Genomic DNA, 23,165 nt, shown 5'->3' on the forward strand with positions numbered 1-23,165 from the left:
ATATTATATATATATATATATATATATATATATATATATATATATATATTTGAACATTAGTATACGAGTATATCGACTACACTTTTTGTGTAATAATCATAATCGAGTAGTTTAATACGTTGGAGTATAATATTTTATCATTAAACCCAACGGAATTCGGAGCCATTACATAAAGTTGCCTAATCTATAAATCAAACAGGGCCTCATATTTAAAATTCAACAACCACATCTTTTATCATGTAACATTATTTGATCTGCATAACAAGAAATTAAACTTTTTATAACATTTAAGAGCTTGAAGGCAACTATGAAAAACTCATCTTTATTGACGGCAATACCTGCTTATTTGACATGCCAATGTTTTGCTCACCCTCGATCACCACATTCACATGCGGGCCGTTTCATTATCCGTCGCGATATCTCGAGGGCACACCTTGGACAAGCCCTTTACTTGTTTGCCATATATATATATCCTCTTTACAATTGAAAGAATTATCCGATGTTGATTGGTATCATGTTTGGATTCACGTATAGTATATAGCTATATCCACCACTAGCTTTTGTGTTTTCGTGGGCGATTCTGTCATATCTTGGAAAGACCCAAGTCCCAAGCGACAAAGCACAGTCTCTTGTTCTTCCGCGGAAGCAGAGTATCGTGTCTTGGCTTCTAATATATAGCTAGTGAGCTTATAAGATTACGAGCATTACTCGAGCATCTTTCTCTTGATTCTTCGCAAACTTCTATCATCTATTGGGACAACCTTGCAGGGGTCGACGTTGCATATCTAATCCTATTTTTCATGAACGGACCAAGCACGTTGAAATCGACTGTCATTTTCTTTACAAGTATAAAATCAGTGATGTGACTATCAGATTAAGGTAGTGTTTGGGAGAGCTGCTTGTAGGAAGCACTTCTCAACTTTTTTTTTTTAACAAAAGTGCTTCCTACAAGCTTTCTCAAACACTACCTAAATCTCATTGGCTCTAAACAATAGCTCGCAAACATACGTACGTACCACAACGTTGCTCTTTCGACTTTATTTCCTATTTTGTCCAAGTTAGCAGTCAAGAACATTTACCCCCAACTTAAGGGGAAGTCTTAAGTTAATTATATATCATATCCAAGATATTCAAGTTACACGTAACAGAGTCGATAAGAATAAACGAGATATTTTTGGTTTTCCTCTGATCAAGAGCTTTCTGTTACCTTGTAATAGGTGTGGATGTTCTCGCAAGTTTTCATAGTTCGTATCGAAAAATATGAACAATTAATTATATATTTATATCGTTGTAATAAAATAAGATTGTAATATTGATAAATTATTATTATTAATTTTTTTAATGTGATATTTATGTCATGAGTGCCGACCCGGACCCTTGATGAATTATGAACTATTTCCAATTTGAAATTTATAAAATTTTCAACAAACCAATGATTCATATGCGCATTTATCATATTGACGTGGCATATACACGAGACCAAATCCCAACAACATATGTGACCTAAAGATTTTATTATATCGTCATCAAATAACTACAACAACAATAAATGAATATAATTATTTGAATATTCCAAAAGCAAATGGATTTATATAAATTGTTTTTTTCCCCCAACATATCAACATGTACATATCCATCATACATTAGGTCTATCAACGAAAATTGAAAAGAAAGAGAAGCACAAATTTAATACAAAAAACCATGACATAATTTTTTATGACGTAAAACTCGTAGATTGCTTTATTTATTTGGAAATTATGATGCAAAAAAAAGTTGAGAAATTAGGTGGAGTGGGTCAAATATATAATAAATCCGAAATCATGGGACTGAAGTGCAAAAGCGAGGAGAATTATTCATTTCATTTTCTCTCCACTTCCCTCCACACTATCCGAACCAAAAATTCCCTCCCTTTCCTAGTTTTCTACTTCCCCTAATACTTTCTTTCTCCCATAAAATTATCCAACATAAAACCCTCATTTCCCCTCTTCGCTCCAATTCCCAAAACCCTTCCAAAATCCCATCCACTCGTACTAATTCGTCCCATTTGATCGGACGAATATGGCCGGACCTGGAATTTCCACCCGTGACGCGGCGGCGACGCCTCCAGCCCCAGCCGCGGAGAACGGGCGGATCTTCCCGCTGCAGCAGACGCCGCCGACTGCGATCAGGAGACACCTCCCCTTCGCGTCTATGAAGCCTCCGTTCGCTCCGCCGGATGACTATCATCAATTCTCCACACCGGCGCGCGCCGCCGCCTCGGCAGGCTCTGCGGCTGATCAGCTACCGGATGCGGTTGTCGTCAAGTCTACCGTGGGTTTTCCATTTCCGTTGCTAATTTTTTCGTTTTAACTTTGTTCGTGTTGTCGGTTGTCAATTTTGGATGTTTTTTTCTGTGCTATTATTTTCTGAATATAATGTAATTAATTGAGCTTTATTGTTCGCGGGTTCTTTAAATAATTAAGGATGATGATAGCTTGATGAATTGTGAACTTCTGGGTGCTTAGATCTGTGAGTCTGACTCAAACAATAGTGAGTATTGATACTCTATTGATGAAATGGGAGTTCCCATTAATTTGAAAATCTCGTTGCTAAAATGTGTTAGCCGCTGTTGAATCCTATTGGATTGTTTTATCTTCCGTTATATGTTATGTATGCAAAAGTGAATCAATGAAAATATCCATTCCCGTCATTAACATGATTTACCACATCGTCGTAGTTGAGTCATCTTGATTATATGCCTTTTGAGGAGCTGATTCATAGTGTTCCATATTGGCGTTCAACAGCCTTTGAAGAGGAAGAATGTGAGTGGGAAAAACGAAGCGGAGTCTAATGAATGGACAACAAGTCCAGGATTTAGTGATATGACTAACAGTCCCTTCCGAACTCCTGTATCCGGTAAAGGAGGAAAGCCAAATGGTCGGTCAAAAGTTACCAAAAACAACAGATCTGTCCCTTCAACCCCCATTTCCAATGTTGGTGAGATACTTTTATAGTTTTGTGACAAATCAATTCAGAAGCATTATTATTGATTTCATCGTTCTTGAACAAAGCAAATTATCGACGTTGTTGATGTTCCAAATTTGTGTGCATATATCAATATATGGTCATTGCTCTGATGCCTTTACGTCTGCACCCCGCACAATTTGTTTGTTCATAATCCAAATAACAGTATTGTGACATCAATTTGCAGACGCTCCATCTCCTCTTACTCCTGCTAGCAGTTGCCGCTATGATAGCTCCTTGAGTAATTACATAACTCTGTATTGTGGTTTGAATATTGCACCATAGTTTCAAGAGATTAGTACTGACATCTGTGATGTTTCTTAGGTCTTCTGACAAAAAAGTTCATCAACTTAATAAAGCATGCAGAAGATGGTGAGCTTGATTTGAACAAAGCTGCTGACACTTTACAGGTGATCAAATGTTGATGTGTAAGACTGTAAGTATTCATGTTTTAGCGTGAATCAGATAATTCAAATGAAAATATGTGGTACAGGTTCAGAAGAGAAGGATATATGACATAACCAATGTCCTTGAAGGGATTGGTCTTATAGAAAAAAAGCTTAAAAACAGAATCCACTGGAAGTAAGGAAGAATTGCATCTAAAGATACATCTTGAGCTTTTAGATCTCGTATTATATCCTTGTAGGGAATGACACCGAGTAGTAGATCTGAATAAAAAATAAATATATTGCTTTCTAGGGGACTTGATAATTCGAAACCTGGAGAAGCGGAGGAGGACGCCGCTCTTTTGCAGGTATGTATATAAAGACTGGTTTTACGTAAAGTACTCTTGTTTGTTCTTTATGTCTTTCAAGTCTAAGCATTACCAAGCATGAACTAATTTGCACATGGTAATTTCATCTCATCAACATTTACTGGTGAGGCTTCTACTAGTTCTAGTAGATTCTTAGCATTAGCTATGTCATTTATCTTACTTACGTTTGCAGGCAGAAATTGAAAACCTTTCCATGGAAGAAAGAAGTTTGGATGAACGAACAAGGTAATGAAATCTGAATGTTGAGCAGCTATATGGCGCTGCTGTTGTCTATTATTATATGTGGCTTACTGCTCAATTTTCACAATGTTGCAGGCAAATGCAGGAAAAATTAAGATGCTTGAGCGAAGATGAACACAATCAAAAGTAATTGTCTGGATAGCTTTAAATTCTGTTATTCAACTTGACTTAAATGATTTCTAGTTTTCTAATGTTATTATTTCACTTTGGTTGTTTAGATGGCTTTTTGTAACCGAAGATGACATTAAAGGTTTACCCTGCTTCCAGGTTTCTCCTTTGTCCTCCCATGGTGCTTAGATGTTACTCTGTATATATAAATAAGATAACTTGGAAAATGATGGGTGCTAGATTTCTCTGTCAATGTTCTGAATTTGTTGAGTCGATTAAGTTTTTGTTTCTGTGGATTCCAGAGGGGTGACCAAATCTTTTTGATAACTGAGTTGTAAGTCGTTTGTCATCAATTGTCAACCATTGTCACAGAGAAAAGTTGTTTTCTCATTGTCGTTATTCGAGTTTAGTTTTTATTTCTTTGCTATTTTCTAGTTCCTTCTGTGAGTTTGGAGCATAAGATGTTCTTTGTTGTACTTTGATAGGAGTGTTGGTAATATATTTTTAATAGCATTTTGGTCTTGGTAGGTTCTTTGTACTAGGACAATTGAGTATGTCATTATTTTATGTCTCACTTTAAGTTCGAGTAAAATATAGAGGAATGTTCAGATACCTTTATTAACTGATGCATGTACTAGGATTGTTTCGGCATCTCTCCTGAATTTTAATTATAAAGTTTAATTGTGACAGAATGAAACCCTCATAGCAATCAAAGCTCCACATGGAACCACTTTGGAAGTTCCAGATCCTGATGAGGTATAGGTAGAATGGATCTTATACGAGCTTTGCTATGGTGCTTCTTGTCAATGGTTCAAACTATACCTTTGTCTTTAGGCTGTTGATTATCCCCAGAGAAGATATAGAATTATACTCAGAAGTACAATGGGTCCTATTGATGTTTACCTTGTCAGGTATCATCTTATGCTTAACTAGCCATGAAAATTAATGCAGTCTTCTACTTCTACCACCTCGTGTTACAAAACTTGTTCCTTTATCATTTGTCACTGTTCTGAAATATTTTCATTTTGGCTCAAGCCAATTCGAGGAAAAATTCGATGAGATGAATGGAGTTGAACAATCAACGAGCTTTCCTATTGCCTCTACTTCTGGCTCAAATGAAAATCTAGCAATGCAGAGGACCTGCTTGCCAAACAACTGCCAAGAAATTGAAGCCGCGGCACCAGAGAGTCAAGGATTTGATTCTATTTTTGCAGCTTCGCAAGAATTTGCTGGAGGAATGACAAAGATTGTCCCATCAAGCATCGGCGTAAGTGTTTCTTCGATGTTTAAATCTTACTTTGTTGAAGAAGTATGTACTTTACTAAATACCTGCCGGCAAATTAAACTTCAGGCACATCTTTTCTTACGTTCCTTTTTATTTGTTATTTTTTAATTCCGTGTTTGATGTTGACCTTATGTGTTGATTTGTAAGGTTTGTTCACTTTTACTCTGTTAGCCTCAGAAGTGACTGAAATCTGCCATCTACAATCAAAAATTTTGATGGATCTTTGTGGATTTTGATTGTTAGACCCCTGAGACTTGTGTATTTCCTATTTCGGTTAGATTTTTTTATATGTTACATGTTTCGGTAACTCATCTATCCTAATGTCATGTTCTTTTTTTTATAGGATGAAACAGACTATTGGCTTCTATCGGATGCAGATGTCAGCATCACAGACATGTGGAAGACAGATTGTATCGTTCTGTCCATGCTCTTTATAGTTTCCGTACTTATGATATCCAAACCACTTTTTTAATTCTTGATTTTCTGATACAGCGGGTATCGATTGGAATGGGATGGATATACTTCACGAGGAGTTGAATATAGATGCAACTGGTGCAACAACACAATTGAGCCAAGCATCATCATCTGGTACTGCGGATGTACCACCTGGGGTCAATTTGCCACCTAGATAGATGATTGGCTTTGTTTTATTCGTCCGGCCAACAGAATTGGGTCAAATTCAGATGATACAAGGCACATACCGTTTCATTCCGCATTGCTGATTCGCATCTACAGCCATTTGAAGGCATTTGGTCAATTGGCAATGGATTTTACTTGATGAACTGCAAAACAAGGAACAAATACATATTCCAGAGGCCTTTCTTATTATAGCTGAGAAGTTGCTTGCCCTTCTCTATGGTTCAGACAGCAAGGTGAATAAATTATTCATTTGTCAAGAATTCCATGTGACGTGGTAAATTGTTTGAAATGATACGCATTTACCATCTGGGTTCGAATTCTAGGAACCATAGGCCTCAGAAATAACATTTTTTTTGCAAAATGTTGGCACTTTTCTAAGCAGTCTATTGGTATATGATGATGCTGAATATCCCCAAGGATGGTTGAACAGTTTGAAACCAAATCAAAGCAAGGAAGTCTAGTGCTACATTCCTTACTCAGAATTTATATGTAAGTTCTTAAGATTCTAAGTTTTATTTCCCCCTTTTCTTCAATTTTAGGATTACATGTGTAATTTTGTGTAAGATCTTGTTCTGTTATCTCTCAACAAAATTAGTGCAAGCACCTAATTTTAAAAGATTTTTCATGCTATAGTTTCAATCATGGGTGAAAACAATTGAATCGAATATAGCATTTGCTATTTTTCGTATACGAATTGAGGTGGAGTCTTACTAGAAATGGCAATAATTTACTCAAAGCATCAAACTCGTACAAAAACAACTTGTTCATTCTCAGACATTACAAGATAACAAAAAGATACATCAAAGGCAACTCTATTATTATTATTATTAATATTATTTCATCAATAAGAATTTTTAAGCATGAAATTTTGAATCTCCTCCAAAACTTTGCAGCCCACTTCTGAAAAAGGCTCATTCACGAAGAACCCATGCTGCATCCCTTGATATTCTACGTAGTCAACTTCTTTTCCCATCTCTTTCAATTTCTTAGCGTAATTGTCTATTCTGTCCTTCATCACTTCTCCTCCTCCCACTAAAACCAATATTGGGTCGAGCTTTATGCAATCAAGGCTTGGGCTTTCTGGCCCAAATGGGTTGGCCCATGGATGGTCTGATGTGTTTCCTTCTGGCACCGACAGCCTCCAAAATCTAATCTTAGGAATTTTTAAACAATTATTATTGGACATCAAAAGTATCCAACTTCATCAATATAATATTTGATATGTCACGTAATAATAAAATAAAACATGGCAATTATTCAGTTAAGACCTTAAAATAACACCGTAAAAAAAGTTTAATTAAATATATATATTAAAAAGTAATTCAAATAAATTTTTTTCTCACACACCCCAGTGGTCCACATTCTAGTGATAGACATTAAAAAGTCCAACGTCAAATTGACTTTGCTTCCATACATTAATCTATAAAACTATGACACGAAAATAATTGACTAATTTAATTGAATCGAATTAGGATAAACTTTATCCAAATCCAATCAATTTAAAATAACATATCTTATCTCCTAATCTTTTTGGCTACTTGTCAACGGGTTAGCCACAACGGACAACACTACCTTTAACAATAAATGCCAAGAGTTTCAATTATTAAATTATTATTTTAACTTTTCATGCGTATATTAATTAACTCGATTAATTTTTGGCCCTTATATTGTGATGAACCTACATGATTCAAAATTATGATTTTAAGTATTATAAATTTTAATTATGTTTTCGTAAAAACACATTTAGAATGCCAAAGTCGATTCTATAAAGGTTTATTTTCTCTCGATCTAGTGTCGTGTAACAATATTTAAATAGATATACTATACAACGGCTTGATTAAATAAATTCCATTAGAAAATGTTATTTATTTATTTATATTTCTTTTATATAATATATATGGGTCTAATATTCAGAAGATGCATCAAATCTAGGGACAGCGAAACATAACGCCCCCATAAATGTGGAGTCATCCTTAGCAGTGGTGTCATTTGCATTTTGCGGTATAAAAGATTTTATGGATTGGGACTTTTCGAATTTTATTATTCAAACTTTAATTATACATTATTATATATATTATCTTACTATATTATTATCGGTGGACCTTTCCTTTTCAAAGTCTTTATCCTTTATTTTATCAAATGAAATAACAATAATATATAAAGGATCGACCACAAAGTCCATGTGTGGCTGTCAGCTAAAAACGTGCCACACAATTTTAATTTCTGTCTCCCTAATGTTTTTTAAGATTGTAATATCAGAACTTTGTTTCTACACATTAAAGCGTTCAAGATTAACATTTTTTTTAATGGAGAAGTATATTTTTTGTCTTGTTATTTGTATTTTTTTTATTTTTGGTTTTGTTAACTGTTAATTTATATTTTCAGTCATTTAACATGCATGTTTTTTTTTAATTTTTGGTCCTGTTACGGTGAATTTTCATTTGTATTTCTATAACTTGTATATTGTTTTAATTTTTGGTCTTTTAACTTGTAGTTCTTTTTATTTGTATTTTTAATGTTTTTTATCGGTCATGAAAAGATCGAAAATAAAAAAAAATACAAGTTAAATGATAAAAAATGAAAACAATATACAAGTTATAGGACTATAAATGAAATTCACATTAACATGATAAAAAATGGATAAAAAAAAGACCAAAAATCAAAGAAAATACAAGTTAAATGATAAAAAATGAAAAAAATATACAAGTTATAGGACTATAAATGAAATTCACATTAACATGATAAAAAATGAATAAAAAAAACATGTAAGTTACATGACTGAATATACAAATTCACCATTAACAGTATCAAAAATGAAAAAAAAAAAAAGCAAATTATTGAACTAAAAATGTTGTTATCTCTTTTTATTTTTATTTTAAATTTGGAAATTTTTTTTGTTATAATTGAGTTTTCGATCATAAGATTTTGGTGCAACAGATGAACTATAAACCATCGATTTCAAAATCAGAGTTTCATTATATTAAAAATACGATTTAATATGTGTCTATAAACTCGTACTAAAAATTCATTTGAGTTCACTAAGAAGCAAAAAACCTAGAACAAATACTTGCAAGGGTGTATGTATGTATGTATATTCCCAGAAGTGAGATTGTCCAATCAAATAAAAGCTAGATACTAAGATAAGATTGGAGGAAAAAGGTCACAATAACCTAATAGTGTGTACTGTGGAATATAATTCACAAACAGACTAAGCACATGTGTGATGTAACATGAGCCCTACACAATCAATTATATCAACAAAAATATCACAAATTTTATGTTACGTGTAATTAATTTGTTCAAAGTACACAACAAAATCCACCAACATATTCAAAAAATTAAAATATTTAGCCAGATTATATGTAATATAATATTAATGAATTATTTCGTGATATTTTATTATTTTAGCCATATTTATACACAAAATAATAATAATAATAAAATGGCATGCGCATGGATTCAGCTAACTTTCTCGATGGGATACCAATATCTGTCTTGAAGCTCAAATCCCTCAAACCTTTAGACTGTCTTTGTCATGATAAAGTTGATATCAAAAAAAGATTCTAAGATCCAAATTTCCATCACTTATAGTCCCCACCCACTTTGATCATCAGCCACCACACAAATTAAACTCACTATTGATTTTATGTATATATGTTGGACCAATATCCTTTTAAAATATGACTAAGATCTCTGTATATTCGTGAGATAAGTCGACGTGATCTATATTTTAGTGTCTTTGTATATTCGTGAGATAAGTCGACGTGATCTATATTTTAGTGTAAAATAATAATTTTAATATTTATCGGATCAAAGATCTATCTTACAAAATTGATTCATGAAACGATCTTATACGAGTTTTGTTCGTGAGATAAGTCGACGTGATCTATATTTTAGTGTAAAATAATAATTTTAATATTTATCGGATCAAAGATCTATCTTACAAAATTGATTCATGAAACGATCTTATACGAGTTTTGCGCAAAACTATTGCAGCAACAATACCATTTGCCAATTGTTCACATGAAAATTTTTAGATTTAGGGTTTATTTCTTAATTAATCCTTATGGTGGACATTTTTGACACAAACTATAAAAACTCATGTCAAATGGTTTCATAAATGAATTTTGTGAGTTGAATTTTTTTTATTTGATCCGATTCATAAAAAATATTATTTTTATAATCGGATTGATCTGTCTTAGTCTTAAGGATATAAATCATTGAGACTGAATAAAAAGAAACATATATACTCTTAATTAATTAATTAATTAAGCCCTTCTTTTATTCGAACGAGTTATGTCCAAGAATTTTGTTATGGATATATTGTAATTTTAATTTTTATGTATGATCTACGGTTAGGTAACAGGATAAAACTTTTAGGTGTACTAATATTATAATGTGTGGGGTAAGTGTGCACGTGCAATGCAATTGATCGAAAGGGGCACCAAAATGTTTCATAGTCTCTCATCATATATCATATCTATTGAATGTTATTTGACTTAAATTGCTCATGTGTACGTATTATATAAGGTATATAGTCCAATAATTAAGCAGTACTCTATATAATTACTTTTACAAGAAATTTATTTAATTTTTTAGTTGCATAAGGCCATCTCCAATCTATTACACTATTTTGGTGTAACACTAACTTTAAAATAGTATAATTCTTGCGCCAAATTCAAAACTCATCTCCAACCCATTAACTTTAAATTTTAAACTAAAAATAATATTATCAAAATATTCTTTATTATTTTATTCTCAACAACTAATTTATTTCACAAAATATATATTTTTAAACACAATAATTAAAATATCAATAATATCTAAAATAATATTTTCTACGTAGAATTTAATTAATTAAAAATTTTAATTACATATATTTTCAGAATAATTTTAAATTTTTTAAAATATTGTATTTTATTTATTTAAATATTTAAAATTATTATTTAATTTATTAATTTTAATTTTATTTATTCAAATAATCAAAGAAAAAATTAGAAAAAAAAAAAACAAAACAAAAAAACCAAAAAGAAAAAAAAGAAAAAGATAGTGTCAAAGCTACAGTGTTGCACCAATATGGTACAACAATGTATTTATGCTCCAACTTGACGTTGAAAATAGCGCTGGATGGAAGGAATACGCCAAAATGGTGTAGCATTGGAGATGTCCTAAGATTTCCGCGATTCAAATTATTATGAATTATTATTCGATTTCGAAATCATATAATTTTTTTTTTTAAAAAAATAAAAATTAAGGCGCAGTTTTAGCTTAGCTCATTCCCATGCAAATGAAATAACACGTAAAGCCTAATAAAATGACCTGTCGAGAATCTCCAAATTCAAGAATGCCTCCGGCGGCCCTTCGTCCTCCGACTTGGTTCTCACCGTACCTCCGAAGAACGGAGCCATCATAACGTATCCCCGAACCCGAACCGGAGCCAACTCCGGCGACCCGCGCCGGAGCTTCACCGCCACATGGTGGGCCAGGTTCCCACCCGACGAATCGCCCATCACGAAAACCCTATCGAAGTCAACCCCTCCATTCGCAAACCATTCATCCCCACCACCGCCGCCACCGTTCGATAGAACCGCCTGGTTCCGGAGCCACTCGACGGAGCTCAAAGCATCGTACACGGCGGCGGGGAGCCTGTGCTCCGGCGCCAACCTGTAGTCAGGAGCCACCACAAGAGCCTGCAGAACCGAGGAGAGGCGGAGGCAGCAGCTGTGGCAGTTGGGCCACGTCCTGGAGCAAACGCAAAATCCGCCGCCGTGGAAAAAGAAGACGACGGGTAGCTTGGCCGTGGAGGGTGACCGGGGTTTGTACAGGCGGAGATGGAGGTCATGTTTTTCGTCGAATAAACAGTCTTTCCAGACGGCGGAGCCGTCGTCTTGAACTTTCATCGGTAAGTTAACGTCCGACGAACGGGAAATGGAGCCGTCGCTGTATACCAGGACGATTCCAAGGCAGTCTTCGACTATACGAGGAAGAGACCCCATAATTTCTCTCTCTACTGTAATTTTTTCCTTTGCTTTGCATAAACAAAACTACCAGTTCAACCCATATAAATAGGCCGAAGAACTCATCATAATTTACTTTTATGTCATGAATAAGTTGGTTATTATCTTTAAGGTAAAATGTTTTTTTATGGTCAAATAAGTTGTTTATTTTTTCGTTTTGTTCATTAATATTTTAAAGTTTGGTTTTGATATATTGATTTTTAATTTTCAATGACTTTGGTCCAATTGCTTACGTGACATCTAGACATGTCGGCATTTTCTGGCGTCATGCCATCATTTTTCGATGTCACGTCAGTATTTTTCGGTGTCACGTTGGAGCAAAATATTCGAAAACTAAAATTTACTATACCAAAACCAAAATTTGAAAAGTTAATGAACCAAAACAAAAAAAAATGGATAAGTTAATAGACCAAAAAAAATATTTTATTTATTTTCAATCGTGATTTAATTTCGTTTTGCTGTTGATGTTACGTCAAATATTATAGCGAAAAATTATAATATCACGTTAAAAATATATGACATTATGATCAAAATCAATTTATTATACTAAGATCAAACTTGGATTATTGACGGGACCATTCATAACCTTATTTGGTCACACTGGTACACTACAAAGTTTGACGCGGTGATATTCATAGAATAAAAATTTTAAAAATATATATATGGTGAAGAGTGAAGAGTGAAGACTACTGTAATATAAGCGAAGAGAGAAATTAAATTTTCTTAGACTGCACAATCCTAATTTTTAGTATTTTAAAATAAGCACATATATATATATATATATATATATATATATATATATAATATGATAGAAAATGTTTATTTGTAAAATCAATTTTTATATTTTTTGCTATCGTTACAAAGTCTCATACTATGTATATTTACCAAATACATATCATAAATACTCTTTTGTTTTTTTTTTTAAAAAAAATATTAATCCATCATCAACCAAACCCTGATTTTTCGTTGACCAACATGGTTAACAATTAAATGCAATGACTACGAAAAAAGTATTGAATAGGATTATAGGAATACATTTTAAAAAAAATGATATTTTTATATAATTTAAAAAAATTACACAGAAATCAATTAATTAGACAGGTTGTACTTGTCCATTTCAATTTCTAGTTTGAATGGTGATTGAATAACAGTAACCAATAAAATAAAATTTGGACGTGCATGATACAACCCATGCTGCCTCGGTTAATATATATATTTTTTACCAAAAAAATATTTATATTTAATTAAAAAAAGAAAGTAAATTAAGGTCATTGCATGTTTCTTGAACACTATTTGCACTCAAAGCACATGCTTTTGCCACAAGAAGTTAATAACATAGATATGTTGGATTATAAATTTATATAAATAAATACATTAACCCTTAATTTAATTTAAAGCCATTTTGGCGTTTAGCTAGGGTTTTGAATAAGTCAAGTCAATTTGGGTCGCTCGCATTTCCTGTTTGATAAATGCATAAAAAATTTAATCCCTTGTCTTGTTCACAAGTTTCCAACGTAATGACACAATTTATTATAAACTAGACTGGTGAAATTATATGGAATTCATTAGATCAATTGATACATATACATAAATATATATACTTTGCTATTTGGAGTTTTGATTTGTTTTATATTATGAATTTATGAGTCCTATCGCTATAATTACAAAGATGCGAGATAAAAAAAAGGAAAAAAACTGATTTTTTGAGTTATCAAATTTCAGTCTTAATTCATTATTTTTGTTCTTTCTTGGAAATTTAGTCGTTTATCTACGTGACACTTATATATGTTGACGTGACATCGATATTGTTCTAAAAAATATGAAAATAAACTAAAATTATCAGAAATAAATTAAATTTGGTCATCGTTTCTTATTGTGTTTTGTCTGTTCTTATTGTTCTTGATGGAATGTTTGTTCTTATTGTTGGTAACATATATATTTCAATTTATTAGCTATTTTGACCAAATAACCGATATATTATGTAACATTCGCTTATTAGAAGCTTCACTTGAAATTCACGTATTGCTGCACCGTGCATATAAGTACAGTTTGCTGTTATTAATATTCGACCTCACATGCAAAATCATATTGTCAATATTGATGACTCTAGGATTGATATTTTGCTCTATATTAAATGGAAAATATATACATTATTATATTATTAGAGCTAAATTTGGGACATCAAATATAAAACTTAGCCGCCTTAATTGAAAATATATTGAGTAGATTTTGTAATCAACACGTCATTATCCAGATTTTAATGCAGATGGAATTCATCTTCGGTTTCTTCTCCCGTTTCAATCAATTTAGTGGCGGCTTCTTCTTATATATTTAGGTAATATTTGCAATCTCTAAATACAATGATTACAGATTTTTTGTTCACTCTACGACAGGATAATACCTCACAGTTAATCTAATGGTTTACATGAAGACATATAAGCTTTTAAGTGCCCTCAAGGGGGTGTCCAAGTTGGTGGAGTAGGTGAACTCTTGGTCATAGGTCAGGAATTCGATTCCCCCTGCCAACATCTTCTTGGACTAGCCTGTCACACAGAGCTTGCCTAGTGTGGTTTATCTGACTAGCATAGTTTGCATGCTATTATGTTAGTCCGGGGGTTTACCCAGAGCACACCAAAAGATAGCGACTACGGATTCCCACGTCACAAAAAAAAAAGAAGATAAGCTTTTACGCATAGTTCCACACGTTAGCTCACATAAAAATATATACATATATTTGGTTCAACTTGAACATTTTTAGACTAAAACTGGGGAAATAATCACACCCTATCATGAAATAAATCGTCCATTCGGAGAACTATGGTCTATGCATATCGGGGGAGGTATGACATAGTAACATACAACTATCACCCGACCCATATTGTTTATTTTTATTTATTTTTCTCTTTTAACTAAATAGGAAAAGGCTAAATTTATAAGAGAATTTAATTATTCTAGTCTCTAGACCAATCCATTGTTGTAATTTTAAAAATAGCCTTCTTTGCTATATGTTTTACAATATAGTCTTGTATATTTGTAAATTAAAATCCTAAAATGCATTTTTTTTCTACCCTTCTCTCAATCTAAATTCAATACTACTACGTGCTTCCAAAAACAAAAACAAATTCAATACTACTACGTCTTAAAATTTAAGATCTCATTTCAAAATTAAATAAAATTTTTCGAACTTAAAAATGACTGAATTTTATGTTACCATATCAAATGACAATGGTTCAATTATTATTGTGTCCATTAAAATTATATTTTGTTAACCAATAAATTATTATTAGGAGTACTATGAGTCAAAGTAAATCGCTATGATTTGTATTTTTTTTTGGGTTTTGTATTTTGCACACATTTGATAGTATATATATATATAGATATAATATCTGAAAAATAAATTTAGTTTATACTAGAGCTCCTAGATTCATTTAATTACAGTCTTATTTATTTGACAAATCAACTCAATCCATCTATTCAAAATATAATTTAATTTTTTTAAAAAAAAATTGAAGTGTAGTTTTTCGGGATTATGGTATTTTAGTTTAATGATAAAAATCAATCAATGCTAATTCTATCTAAGGTGGAAAAGATTTCCATTTCCCAGGAAAAAAACGATCATGTCTAAAATTTATTTTTCTAAAAATGAGATACAATATAATTGTACATGTCCTAAAAATGATATTATCAATTTCCAAAATGTGATGATGGAAAAACACGAAATTATTACAGACAAACATGGGGAGGAATGAGTTTTCCTGGATTCATTATATTGTTGGGATCTAAAGCAACTTTGATCTTCTTCATAGTCTGTAAAGCCTCCATTCCAAGTTCTTTTTCCAGATACTGACACAAGAATTGGCACTATTATTTACACGTAGTAAAAGAAGAGACAATCTTGGCTGTGTGTTCAAGAATTGGAGTAGAAGAAAGTTCGAATCATAATACCTTCATTTTCCCCGTGCCAACGCCATGTTCCCCGGTGCATGTTCCTGCTCACCATACAATTACAAGACATATTATCCTAGCTCATCATTGTCAATAACACCGGTATTGTAGGATAGCAAATTACTTGGATTTACTTTAATAATCCAATACCTTCCATGGCTAAAGCTGTATGAACCATGAAGTGGTTTAATCTCTCAGCTTCCCTTCGTTGTTCGTCGTTATCGGGATCAAATAACACCACAGTGTGGAAGTTCCCATCACCAGCATGAGCGATAACCGTGCTGTACTTGCAGAGATGTAGAGTTGGACTAAATCCTAAATAAATGATTAAATATCGCTAGCCATTAGCAAAAGGTGTCTGTGTTCACTCAGCAAGTACTTACCATACTAAAGAAGAAGAATCTAGCTCCTTTTTGGATGTTGATATTAATTCTGCAAGGTGTGACAGCGGAACACAAACATCCTGCAAGGGTGGGTGCCAGAACATAAAGTTTTAACTCCAAAACGAATTATGAAAAAGTTTGCAAGCTATTTCCTGTTTGTTTTATATAATCTGTAACAAATAGAGAGAGTATTTGCAAGATTTACGGAAAGTTTGCTTAGAAAAATATATATATATTTTTTAAGATGAAAAATATATTCTGATCTCCATTAAATGTAAACAGTGCAGCTGCCAGGTCATTACCTATGAAAAGCATAAGAGGGTCCATATGAACTACACAGGAACACAGCAAAATGAGAAATCAAACATGTTCTACCATGGGTTTTCACTCCACTGCACTTGCACAATCAGAGTGATATTCAGAGTGATATTCGAGGAGACTGATGAAAAATTGAGCTTGGTTTGAAGCACTTGATTTTAAGTCGAGATTTGAAAGTAAGTTTCAGACAACTAGAATTGCCATCAATCCTCGCATGTCTCGTATTCCATTCCCATGTTGAGAACCATAAGCAGACAATATTATCATGGCCAGGGCAGAAAAAAACTGAACAAGATTCAAAACTGACTCAACACATGGCTACAAACATCATAATTGCATCATGCCCATCAAAAAATTATTTCAAGGGAAATCTAAAATGGGTTTCAAAATTGGCTGACTAGTGCAAATAAGGAATCATGCACGTGATAAATTTCCAAACTAAGAAAAAATACTGACTGTTATCATTGCTTCAAAAGTTGGTTCCATGGCAAAGCAAGCCCAGAGTGCTTCCTTTCTTATCTGCATGGTAAAGATTGTGAACAGTAATAATAAATTACAAACGATATCAGTGTTCAATTCAAATCTAACTTCCAAAAGAATGGCATTTGGAGGCATACTGGCATACCGTATAGATTGACAACATAAAGAATGAAGGAAGATAAACCAAGAAATATTCCAGTACATCAATGCAACATATCTAACCACAAACCTTCCAAAGTTCCTTTTTGGCTTCAGGATCCTCTGCAAAAATAAAATCAGAACCATTGTGTTCTGAAGCTATCTTTTGAACTATTAGTGTTTGTTCACGAGAGTATGCTTCTGTCAGTAAGGACAACAAAAACTACATTAGCAATCACAGAGATAGACTGATTCAACAGCAGATATGCGAAGTCTGCACATGTAGACAAGAGGATGACCTTAGCAAGAAAAAAATGTGAGCCTAATTTTAAGCAATCTAATTGGTTGTTAGTTTCAGGGGAAATATTTTACATGACTGGCAAGGTTAACCTAACAAGCTTCACAGTTACTAAAATGCCCATGCGAGAGCAGGCAACAAGTTCACTCTAGTCCATTGCCAACACAGCAACTGGGCAGGGGGCAGGGGGCAGTGACCGGAGCAGCATATTTAAAATTTTCTCAAGGAAACATTTAAAAGTATGACAAATCCAAGTAAAACCAAAATTAATTGTACAATAAATGATATTTTACCAGTGCCAATAAATTCAAATAGCAGAGTTGGGACTTCAGGTAAAGTTTTTCCATTAGCAACATTGATTGCCCTCACTTGAACTTCATCCAAAAGCTCCACCCTTGATACCTAATGATAATACTTGGAAATGTTAGAGAAATCAAAAGTGTGAGGATCTTCCTTATTGTTTTAAATTTTAATTGTAGTTATCCTTACTGATTCGTGTTGAATAGCAAACATAAAACCTAACAATTTCCTCCTCCCATGAAAGTTTAAATAGATGATCAAATCCATCAATCAAAATATTTTATCAGTAAGAGATGTGGTTATCAAACCACAAAATGTGAGTATGCATTATGCTATTGTGTGCTGCAACTGTTCCATGCCCTAACCCTCTATAACTATCATCATAACATTTACATATAAAGCTGAGAGCACTAGATGGGCTGAAAGAAAAAAAAAACAATAATGGACAACATACAGTGCTAAGAGTACAGCACAGAATGAATTTGGTAGAAGAAATAAATTATCAAGCATAATTGGCATAAAAAATTAACGTAAAAATCATGGTTTAACTTGTGTATAGAAAAGATGGCATGGTGTAGATAGCAGATATTGTATAATATGCTTTCTTACCTGTATACCAGACAGCATGGTGGCAATAGCAACATCTGCTGCATCTTTAACGGTAGGAAAGTTACACATCGCAACCTACCCACGTTGTTGACAAAAAAAAAAATCAACGATCATGTAGATACCAAATGTAACTAGTTTCTGCCGATAATGTCTTTCTCGTCATAGATATAGTGATGAAGGTGTGCAAAATGAAGAATGGATCAAGAAAATCCAAGAGATAAGTGATGGAGCTGTAAAAGTCACAAACTCAAACTGACATAAAGGGGATCTGATAGTCCAAACAAAAGTATCAGACTAAAGCCTAAAGGTATCTTGGTCATACTAAGAACTCCTAAGTTTGCATAAATCCTACCTGCGGAACTGTTAACCCCGTGAATTTTCACCCCATGAGATTATCAACCTGGTAAACATCAATAATTACTATATTATCCAGTTATCTTTATGTCGAAACACGTTATATTCCCGAGTTTTCAACCGACATGCATGATTTTTCTTTAGAACCTAAGCCAAAATAAGGCATAAAGATATCACTAAATGACTAAATAATGCCATGATTATCACAAGAAGGGAACTAAAAGAATCATCATGCAATTAATAAGAGAGAAACGCCATCATGAAGGGCTACAGAACTACCACCGAGTGTTGAGGAATCTTCTGCAGGCGCAATGTAACTTCAGTTATAACACCCAAGGTTCCTTCACTCCCAATCATGAGACGAGTTAAATCATACCTATACAATAGAACACTGTAAGCTGAGAGCACTACAGAATCCACATAAAAGGCAAAATTTCTAAAGGGATGTGCCACATATAAAGTTCTCTTTCTTTCTTTCCTTCCGCACCCCCCCCCCCAAACAAGAGACCAATACAACATAAAGTCGCAGATTAAATTAATGGGACTAGGATTGTCACTTCGAAATGTCACTGCGCTTGGACAAGCAGAGGTATGTGCAGGCAGGAAGCATCGACCATCTAAAATAGAGAAACACAATAAAAGAAACTAAGCCTAAGAGCCAGGGCTGTCAAACAAAATTATTTGTTCCTCTCAGTTAAACACGAAAGAATTTGTCATAATAATTAGCTATATCTACGCCTTTCTATTCTAAAAGAAATTTAATAAAACATAAGTGTTACCCACTAAAGCTACAATAGGAAAAAAGAAGTAAAAATGTAAATGGGTCATGTGTGTGCTGACAACATTTGTCAGTTCACAAGGAATAGTGGATAGACAAGTACAGACTAGAAAAAAAAAAAAAAAAAAAGGAAACACACCCAGCAGCGCTCTTCCTGGCACGGGAACCTGTCTTGACAATATCTCCATTGGCTAGAACAACCTGCGAGGAAAGAAGCTTTAGGACAGTGATGTTGCTGACCATGATAAATTTATTAAGTTTGTCACTAACCTTAAGGTTGATGACATTATCACGCATAGTCCCATATCTACATGCTAGGAAAACCATGATAAGCTCAATTAAGCATGTAACAAAATTACAGTACCAATAAAACTTGGGTAAAAGCATTAACTAGATAACCATTCATAAAAAATTGCATACTTCACGTGGTGGTAACTCATGCATAAAACTGCCAAAAACATGCATATATTAGATAATTACAGTAATTGGTTAACATGCATTCAGATTTCAAGATTGTGAATATTAAACCCTCAGCAGGCATGGTGCCGGTGATAAATGATATCCGACTTAAGAGATTGAAATAGAGCAACTACCTCACAGCTAGAGAGCCAGAGCATCGTGTAGCACACATTCCCCCAATTGTTGCCCCTGGTCCTGCGAATCAAATGGTTTCAGTTACATAACATATCAACATGAAGAATGATAAATGTCATTCTAGACCAGAAAAAGCAAAGCTGAAAAATAATATCCTCTTAAACTCCATTGGGGAACTCAATCTTAATCAGTTATATGGTTGGCATGATAAGATGATGTGCACATGCAAAACATAGGAAATACCACACAGGTACAATTTTTCTTAGATTCAAAATGTATGGCTCATAAAGATCATCTATATATTAATGCATAACCCAAATTAAATAAAATATTTAGAACTGGTTCCTTAAAATTATTAGAGAGGAACGAAGCCGGCATAACAATGTGCATTATAATTGAAAGCCTTCACTATTTATGAGAAACATAAATACATAAGACTCTGGTTACTAAGCATTGCTCATTTCATTAAACACGGCTTATTCTATAGCGTAAAAAGCTCAACTAAACATGAAATTCTGTTAAAAACATAAAAAGCATAAGCATAGCAAGACAAAAACAAAAAGGAAACTCACCAGGATCCAGAGGAAAGAATAAACCATAAGGCTCCAAGTATTCATTAAGCTCCATCCAGCCAATCCCAGGTTCAACAACCACATCCATGTCCTTAACATTCAATGTTTTGACACGCTGCATACCAAATAGCTTGGGAGGTCACCAAAAGTGCAACTTCCAATAGTTGTTGCAGTTAATATTGAGACCAGTGGCAGGAAGAAGAAAGAAGCTATAATTGAAATTCAAATCTACTCATACTTTCATCAGGGACATGTCAATGCAGACACCACCATTAGGGGACAAGGTATGGCCCTCAATTGATGTTGCACCACCATAGGGCACAATGGGAACCTGCTAACAACATATTTTGCAGAGATCTGGTCATGACTTGTTCCAGTATCAATAAGTCCACTTCCAAATTTCAATTGTTCAAATTACAGTAAAATCTTCAGTGCAGTTTGAAAGCAAACCAATCACTCTAAAAACAAGGGTATTATGCCTGCAATATTGTCATATCATATAAAAAAAGCTCCAACCTTGTGCTTGTTGCAGGATTTAAGTATTTTAGACACCTCCTCTTCAGACCTGAATAATAAAAATTACAGATATAAACATAAACACCATGTATCCAAGTCCCCCACCTTGGAAAAGGAAACTGCAAACATTAGAAGTACAAAAAAATTCTGGGAGTAAACGAATCATCCTCACCTTGGAAAAACAACCACATCAGGGATATTCACTGCTTTGTGAAAGCTATTCTGTGGCTTCCCATGGAAATATCTCTCATCATAATCCAAACTCAAATTGTCCTGATCATGTTTGTCAGATAGCAAATTACTGGTCTCATAACAAAACTTTGCAAAAATATAGTTAACGGTTCACAGTGAGAATGCAAGACATGATTTTTAGAGTAAAAAGATAGAAATATATCAGAAATTTAAAAAAAGCACAAAACTTTAGTAGTGAAGTTAAGAGTGAGCACCAAACGATGCTACCACCTTACAAATGGCCTTCAATTCGTCGATAAGCTCTGGTGGTACCGTTTTATGCAAACCTTTCACCAAATATTCTGTGCTTTCTTTACCACCAAAGCTCTTACCTCTAAACCACAAAAGAAAAACTTCAACAACAAACACTAGCACAAAATTTCAAAGCACCAACCGTTGCCTTGCCCCTAACCGAAAAAAGATACATGAATATGCTTACGTTCGATCGAGATTGGGAGCATCAGAGAATGATGCACAGTCATTGTATTGTGATTGAAGAGCAAGAGAACCCGCAGAGACGGCGAGGGCCATTGGAAGCAAGGAGGTGATCCACGAGTTCGGTGCATCCGAGGTAACACTCTTGGCTAGAGTTGTGTGGATAAAGGAGTGCCTGAATTTGGTGAAAATTGGTCTAGACTGAGACCGCAGGCGACAGAACCACGAAGGGAACGCCATGGCACGTCGGTGCGGCGGCGGATATTGGCACGACACAGTGATGAGTGGGGTCAACTGAGAGACCGGAAGAGCCTTTGTTAGCTGAATTCAGTGTTAATTGCATTTTCCCCCCACAAAAAATGTAAATGTTGAGTAAACTCCCACTGACCCGACGATAACTATTTTGAAATAACTCCAAAAAATAAAAAATCCCTTTAGACTATTTTTTTAAAATTATATATAATCTTCTAATACTTGTATCTATCTTCCAAAATTTTATAGATTTTTATTTATTAAGATTTGTACTACGGCAATAGTATATACTTTTCTTTCTCATGAATCAGAAAAAAACATGTAATTATATGAGCTTTCAACAAAATATTTGTTAATATTTTTTGAGATTTCAAAACTTTTAAAATATATATGTGGAAATTGTGAATTTTGAAAAATCTTAGGAACAAAAAGGGTGCTTTCATTAATGGGCGGCACAAAATTTTTTGTGAAGATAACCTTAGTTTTTTGAAAATCTTAGACATAAATTATCATTAATAAAATATTAAAATTTATTTAAAACTCTATACCATTAACCAACAACCCATGTTTCAATTAAATTAGTTCATCTTTGTTGTTACTCCAACCAAAATCTTCATCAATCAATCAATCGAACAGAAAATGAATATTTGAATGATGGTGAAATTATTTATATTAAAAATATTACATGTTGTATCATGTCGAATATAGTTAGTACTAATTATTTTCAAAAAAATTTAAGTCGTAATAGACATTGTTAGTTAGATTTGAAATTAAAAATATTATTTATATTTTTTTTATTATATTTTAAATTTTGTTATCGATGATTATATATATATATAATGACGGGGCTACATGGTCCCGAAAGGGTGTGACCACTTTCCTCAAATTATAAAAT

At 33.4% G+C, this 23,165-nt stretch overlaps 3 protein-coding genes across 4 annotated transcripts; 1 reads left to right on the forward strand and 2 right to left on the reverse strand.

The window, feature by feature from the left end:
- Nucleotides 1-1,902: 1,902 nt before the first annotated feature.
- LOC140881156 (transcription factor E2FA-like) lies at nt 1,903-6,645 on the forward strand. 2 transcript variants are annotated; one of them, XR_012149846.1, is made up of 15 exons: nt 1,903-2,310; nt 2,784-2,976; nt 3,191-3,244; nt 3,328-3,413; nt 3,497-3,585; nt 3,703-3,757; nt 3,951-4,003; nt 4,094-4,144; nt 4,237-4,285; nt 4,817-4,882; nt 4,961-5,037; nt 5,162-5,393; nt 5,755-5,821; nt 5,904-6,283; nt 6,433-6,645. XR_012149846.1 is itself a non-coding variant. In XM_073286226.1 (14 exons), the coding sequence occupies exons 1-14, from the start codon at nt 2,059-2,061 to the stop codon at nt 6,041-6,043; spliced, it is 1,464 nt and encodes a 487-aa protein (XP_073142327.1). In that variant the 5' UTR covers nt 1,903-2,058; the 3' UTR covers nt 6,044-6,645. The 2 variants fall into 2 exon arrangements, 1 of the variants encoding a protein (XP_073142327.1); XM_073286226.1 differs by having other exon boundaries at nt 5,904-6,645.
- A 112-nt stretch (nt 6,646-6,757) lies between these two features.
- On the reverse strand, nt 6,758-12,098 carry LOC140882341 (strigolactones hydrolase CXE15). Its single transcript, XM_073288290.1, has 2 exons — nt 11,370-12,098; nt 6,758-7,198 (listed from the first exon to the last, which is right to left on the reverse strand). The coding sequence occupies exons 1-2, from the start codon at nt 12,044-12,046 to the stop codon at nt 6,892-6,894; spliced, it is 984 nt and encodes a 327-aa protein (XP_073144391.1). The 5' UTR covers nt 12,047-12,098; the 3' UTR covers nt 6,758-6,891.
- Nucleotides 12,099-15,685: 3,587 nt separating this feature from the next.
- Nucleotides 15,686-22,290, reverse strand: LOC140880115 (D-lactate dehydrogenase [cytochrome], mitochondrial). Its single transcript, XM_073284237.1, has 18 exons — nt 22,023-22,290; nt 21,815-21,917; nt 21,525-21,625; nt 21,353-21,401; nt 21,075-21,167; nt 20,837-20,951; nt 20,264-20,324; nt 19,941-19,977; nt 19,810-19,871; nt 19,172-19,268; nt 18,539-18,613; nt 17,923-18,031; nt 17,423-17,532; nt 17,170-17,232; nt 16,396-16,475; nt 16,163-16,293; nt 16,013-16,056; nt 15,686-15,910 (listed from the first exon to the last, which is right to left on the reverse strand). Exons 1-18 carry the CDS (start codon nt 22,256-22,258, stop codon nt 15,791-15,793), a joined length of 1,686 nt encoding a protein of 561 aa, XP_073140338.1. The 5' UTR covers nt 22,259-22,290; the 3' UTR covers nt 15,686-15,790.
- Between the last annotated feature and the right edge of the window lie 875 nt (nt 22,291-23,165).

The sequence above is a fragment of the Henckelia pumila genome, chromosome 2 (assembly GCF_033568475.1).
Source record: "Henckelia pumila isolate YLH828 chromosome 2, ASM3356847v2, whole genome shotgun sequence".
In the NCBI taxonomy this organism is placed as follows: Eukaryota; Viridiplantae; Streptophyta; class Magnoliopsida; order Lamiales; family Gesneriaceae; genus Henckelia; species Henckelia pumila.

What these genes read in the sequence shown, in the direction of transcription:
- LOC140881156 (XM_073286226.1), top strand. Translation starts at nt 2,059, where the DNA reads ATGGCCGGACCTGGAATTTCCACCCGTGACGCGGCGGCGACGCCTCCA. An exon ending in GAAGATGAACACAATCAAAA is followed by an intron (nt 4,145 to 4,236) that starts GTAATTGTCTGG and finishes TTGGTTGTTTAG; the next exon opens with ATGGCTTTTTGTAACCGAAG. An exon ending in ATTGATGTTTACCTTGTCAG is followed by an intron (nt 5,038 to 5,161) that starts GTATCATCTTAT and finishes TTTTGGCTCAAG; the next exon opens with CCAATTCGAGGAAAAATTCG.
- LOC140882341 (XM_073288290.1), bottom strand. Translation starts at nt 12,046, where the DNA reads ATGGGGTCTCTTCCTCGTATAGTCGAAGACTGCCTTGGAATCGTCCTG. An exon ending in AATTTGGAGATTCTCGACAG is followed by an intron (nt 7,199 to 11,369) that starts GTCATTTTATTA and finishes TCCTAAGATTAG; the next exon opens with ATTTTGGAGGCTGTCGGTGC.
- LOC140880115 (XM_073284237.1), bottom strand. Translation starts at nt 22,258, where the DNA reads ATGGCGTTCCCTTCGTGGTTCTGTCGCCTGCGGTCTCAGTCTAGACCA. An exon ending in TTGACATGTCCCTGATGAAA is followed by an intron (nt 20,952 to 21,074) that starts GTATGAGTAGAT and finishes TTTGGTATGCAG; the next exon opens with CGTGTCAAAACATTGAATGT. An exon ending in GCCAGGAAGAGCGCTGCTGG is followed by an intron (nt 19,269 to 19,809) that starts GTGTGTTTCCTT and finishes TCTATTGTATAG; the next exon opens with GTATGATTTAACTCGTCTCA.